This window comes from Mus pahari, chromosome 21, assembly GCF_900095145.1.
Source record: "Mus pahari chromosome 21, PAHARI_EIJ_v1.1, whole genome shotgun sequence".
Lineage (NCBI taxonomy): Eukaryota > Metazoa > Chordata > Mammalia > Rodentia > Muridae > Mus > Mus pahari.
In genome coordinates, this window is record NC_034610.1 from 16,227,467 (window position 1) to 16,233,271 (window position 5,805).

Here is a 5,805-nt window from a genome sequence, read left to right on the forward strand (position 1 = left end):
AATGAAGTAAATACCTAATAAAAATTGGGAAAAAAGAAAAATATCACGAGTTTCTCAGGTAAATGGATGAAACTTAAGAATATCATCCTGAGTGAGGAGACCCAGTCCAAAAATCAATGGGAGTGACCTTAACTATGACTCACATCATAGGGTATATGGAAGCTAAGGATGCTAGACCCTGTAGCCAGGCAAAAATCCCAAGAAACAATAGGGACACCATCCAACCCACAAAATTTTCAATGCAAAATTTATTCTCTCTACAAGAAATGCATGGAAAAAGATGAGGCAGAGAATGAAAGAATGGGCCAAATTAAAACCATGAGCAAGAATCAACCCCTGACACTATTAATGATACTCTGATATGCTTGCAAAAAGAAGTCTAGCACAATTGTATTCTGAAAGGCTCTACCAAGCAGTAGACTAAAACAGATGAAGATACCCACAGCCAATCAGTTGATGAAGTTTTGGGTTGGGAGAGCTTTTATGGAAGAGTAGGGAGAAAGATTGCAGTCCCTGAAGGGGATGGAAACAGAAAGACCAACAGAGTCAACCTGGGCATTTAGAGGTCTCAGAGACTGGACCATCAATCAAAGTGGTGGTCTCTTCTGGTTTCATTTCCCCACTGTTAGCCATCTCAGCTAAAGTCACTTGCATTGGCTCCTGGAAAGCTCTCCCATCCCAGGTTTCTAGGGCTTCCTAGAGATTCCTGGCAGACCTGCACTCCAGGCAGATGATGATTTCCATTCATTCTCCTATCACTCTGGCCCTCTCTCTTATCTCTCCAAACACCTGATCCTGACCCTTACATTCCCTTTTCCTCCCAGTTCCCTTCTTCCAGCTGCTTCCTATGACTATTTTATTTCCTCTTCTAAATGAGATTAAAGCATCCTCTCTTGGACCCTCCTTCTTTTTTTTAACTTCTTTGGTTCTGTGGAATGTATCAAGACCCTGCTGTATTTTATGAATAATATCACTTATCAGTGACTACATAAGCTGCATGTCCTTTTGTGACTGTGACTTTTGGGAGGTGACTGTGTTACCTCACTCAGGATGATATTTTCTAGTTTCATCGATAAGCCTGCAAAATTTATAATGCACTTATTTTTAATACCTAAATAGTATTCCATTTTGTAAATTAGCCACATTTTCTGTATCCATTCTTTGGTTGAAGGACATCTGGGTTATTTCTAGTTTCTAGCTATTATGAATAAAGCTTCTATGAACATAGGAGATCATGTGTCTTTGTAGTATGTTGGAGCAACTTTTGGGTATACACCCAGGAGTAGAATATCTGGGTCTTCAGGTAGGAGTATTTCCAACTTTCAAAGAAATCAACATACTGATTACCAAAGTGGTACCTGTTCATAATCTCACCAGCACTGAAGTTCTGTTCCCCTTGCTCCACATTCTCACCAGCATGTGTTGTCCCTTGAGTTATTGATTTTAGCCATTCTTATTGGTGTAAGGTGGAATCTCAGGGTCATTTTAATTTGCATTTACTGATGAATAAGGATATTGAACACTTCTTTAGGTGCTTCTTAACTATTTGCAAATCTTCTGTTAAGAATGTTCTGTTTATCTCTATACCCCATTTTAATTGGGTAATTTAATTTAAAAACTGAAACACTTCTGTAAGACAAAAGATACTGTCAATAGGACCAAATAGAAACATACAGATTGGGAAAAGATCACAACTAATGCTACACTTGATGAATGGCTAATACCAGAAATATATAAAGACTCATGGAAAGTTTTAAATAATGATGAAATTATTTGTTCTGAAACAGTCTTGCTATGTTGCAAACTATAGGTTTGCAATCTCTCACATACATATTCAAGTTTGGAAATTTTCAGTGAAAGGTTTAACTGAAGCATGGTTTTTTTTTTTGAAATGATATAAACAGAAAAGTGATGGATGACAAAATGGAGTCCAGGAACTTGGCAATAGGAATAGTGCTCTCACTTCAGGGTGTATTTGGAATTCTGGGCAACTTCTCTCTTCTTTTCCACTATCTACTCCTTTACTACAATGAAGGCAAATTAAAGACCATAGACTTGATTCTTACACATGTGTTCACAGCCAACTCTTTGGTCATTTTCTCCAAAGGAATGCTACAGATAACAGGAGCTTTTGAATGGAATCAGTTCTTCAATGGTATTGGATGCAATATTATTTTATATATTCTCAGACTTGGCAGGAGTATGTCTACCTATACCACCTGTCTTGTGAGTGTCTTCCAGGCTATCACCATCAGCCCCTGGAAATCCTGTTGGAAAGATCTCATAGTCAAAATTCGAAGACTCATGGGTTTCTTCATTTTAATCTTCTGGGTCATACACATGATGATGAATATGATTTTTCCTATATATTCATCTACCAGGAGGAAGACAAAAAATACTACACAAAAAAGATATGGATTCTGTTCCTCTTTTCTAGGTCATAATAATGTAAGAGAATCACTATACACAGCTTTTTGGGTATTTCCAGAAGTCTTGCTTTCTGTAGTCCTGGTCATTTCAAGCATCACCATGATTGTCATACTGTATGGACACAAGAAGAGGGTTCAAAATATACACAGTGCTCGTGTTTCTCCCAGAAACTCTCCTGAGACCAGAGCCACCCAGAACATTCTAGTCCTGGTGTGCACATTTCTCACTTTTTATACACTGACTTCCATATTACAAGGCTTCATTACCTTTTCTCAGAATCCTAGTTGGTGGCTAGTTAATATCACAGCTATCATTTCTATGTGCTTTCCTACTGTAGGCCCCTTTGTCATGAGCCGTGATATCATTCTTTCACGATCCTGTTTATCTTGGATGAGGAATATATAATTATAATAATCTTTTACTAAACATACAAATTATATCTTTTAATAATTCAGAGTATCAAAGAATTTAGTCACTAGTGTCCTTCAAAATATCAGTGTAATAATTAAAGGGGAGATGATTTTAATACTGTGATCATTTCACAGATTAATGGTAGTATATTATTCTGTATAGACAATGGTCTATCTAGCCAAAGGTTCTCAACCACACTCACTGTGCTAGTCATAGACTCCATTTCATTGAGTATTCCTTTAAGCATATCATGATTAGTTTGTTTACTTCTGCCATATTTGTGCCACTGTTTTATAAATGGGACTATCTTGTCAGGCCAAGAATGCTTTTAGCTCATGGGGTTTATGGCTGGATGATATCTATTTAATTTTTCTCCAATAAAGAGGATGCTACCTCCTAGCATGAAGAAAGCTAACCAATATAGGTACAGCTTACAAGTCAGTACATGTTTGATTTCTTCATGTTTTAGTACTCAAGGATTTTGCAGTTACACAAATGTACTCACAGTTATTTGTGATGCTATGCATAATAAACTATGCAACCCGAAATCAAATAATATCCTAGAACTGGAGAAAGGGAGGAGAAAGACGTGAAGTCCTAGCACTAAGTGAAATAATGTTGGCCTTTGATAGCAGCTGGGGAAGAGAAAGAGTTGGTTTGCTTTAACAGTGTAGACACAGGTATGCTGAGTATATTCATGGTCAGCAATACAACCAAGAGTACTTGGGCAGCACAAATTGAACTTAATAAGTTTTAAAAGGAAAGAATTTGCCAGACGTGGTGGCGCACACCTTTAATCCCAGCACTTGGGAGGCAGAGGCAGGCAGTTCTGAGTTCGAGGCCAGCCTGATCTACAGAGTGANTTCCAGGACAGCCAGGTCTATACAGAGAAACCCTGTCTCAAAAAAAGAAAGAAAGAAAGAAAGAAAGAAAGAAAGAAAGAAAGAAAGAAAGAAAGAAAGAAAGAAAGAAAGAAAGAAAGAAAGAAAGAGAGAATTTAAAAGTTTGAGGCAGGGATGTGGTGGTAGTTCTGCAAGAATTTTAGGGTGGGTGTGGAATATGATGAAGATATAGTCTATGAAATTTATAATAACTGATAAAAGTGTAAAAAGTTTGCGGAAAGCTACTTGTTTTCTAATGCAAACTATAATACAGTTTTGGGTTTTCATCTGGTACCTATAGGAGCAAAATAAAGGTTAATTTAACAGGGTGTTGTACTCTGAATAACTAAGCAATAACTTGTTCAAAGGAATATGACAGAGTGTTCCTTATGGTTAAGAAAATGGGGTACTTCTCAATTTCTTAAAGGGACCAAAAACAAGATATCCAAGAAGATAGGAATGAGGATACTGATGTCTGTGAATAAAACAAATGCAGGAACACTTTTAAAAATATAGGAGGGGAAAGGAAGAAAGGTAAACAGAAAGAGAGAGAGACAAAGAGACAGACAGACAGAGACAGAGAGATAGTATATCAATACATACTGTGTGAAGAAATTGAATATACAAAAAGAAACAAGTTCCAGGGGAAAAAAAATCCCTGCAGAAATTTTAATGATGTGGTGAATACTGTTAAATATTATTATAAAGCATTATGTTGAGAAATCTTCAGGGCAAAAGCCTTGGTCTTCTAATTTGCAGTCAAAAGATATCAGTGATCCTGATGGACGTTTACTAAAAAATTCTCTCCTGACCACCTTGAACTTCTCATAGCTGTCCTCTACATGCTAAAAACATGATGCAGAGTAGCACCTCAGGTTCTTTCTCCTCCAAGAAATCTAGATGATATATAGGAAGGTGCAACAATTGAAGGTTTGCAATTGTTTCCTGTGGTAAAGTCCAACCAACACCATTTTTTGAAGAAACTCCATTTCCTGTGAGATCAAGGCCTAAATTCCAATTCCAGGAAGAAATCAGAGTCCTCCTACGCAAGTATGCTACAACATCCCTTCTCCCACCCCCACCCACATTGCATTAGCAACAGCCATTCAGGTTACAATAGCAGGGCCAAATATATATATATATATATATATATATATATGTACATATGTATATATACATATATTAAGACATCCTGCAGAGAATAGATAACGTAACCATCCTGTTTATCAAGTGATTTTGACCTGGTGTTTGGTTCCTGCAGATTATGCCAGAAATGCAGTTTTTAAACTATTAACTTACTGACCCATATGGAAATTCCCCATGTTTACTGCAACCACAAAAAAACCCTGAACCCCTATAATCTGGGATCTCACTATGAGCTGCTTGCATGGTGAGAGTCTGAGATACCTTGTTCCTGAGTTTATAAGGAAAAACCTATGAGTTTTACAATGGAATAGGCTCCTTGGTAGTCTTTAGGTACCTGCAAATAGGGCATAGCACTATGTAAGGTTTATGACTGACTTAAAAAGAAGAATTGGGAGTCATACTTATGCCTAGATGTAACTGATTTAATATTTATATTACAGGAAATATTTATTTGTGGTAATGTAAGGTGGGTCTTTACTTTGTTCTTTTATTAACCTTAAAAGCTGCCCATCTTTGGTTCCTGTCCTCATCTTGTTTTATATCATTAATTGTAATAAAGGTTTAAAACCAATGATGTATTCCTATCTATGCTGTTCTGCATTAGTTTGACAGGTAGACTATCCTGCTTTTGTAGAACACAGTAAAGTGGAGATTCCAACCACAGTCACAAGGTTGAAAGAGTTCATAGAAAAAGTAGCACAGCTGACAATGGAAATGATAGGAGAAATATAAGTAAACATTATGGAACTGTGAAAAAGCTCAACATAGCTTCGAAGAGTTAAGAGGAAATGTTCAAAGTATTGCATGCTAACCAATTATGCTCCTGGAGCATCTGCAAGCTGGTAAAACCACTTTGGAAATCAATCTGGTGGTTCCTCAGAAAATTGAAGATAGTTCTACCTTAAGGCCCAGTTATACCATTACTAGGCATATACCC

At 36.9% G+C, this 5,805-nt stretch overlaps 1 protein-coding gene across 1 annotated transcript; it reads left to right on the forward strand.

The window, feature by feature from the left end:
• Positions 1–1,911: 1,911 nt before the first annotated feature.
• Positions 1,912–2,835, forward strand: LOC110338519 (vomeronasal type-1 receptor 4-like). The gene has a single exon (XM_021221846.1). It carries the CDS (start codon positions 1,912–1,914, stop codon positions 2,833–2,835), a length of 924 nt encoding a protein of 307 aa, XP_021077505.1.
• Positions 2,836–5,805: the final 2,970 nt, after the last annotated feature.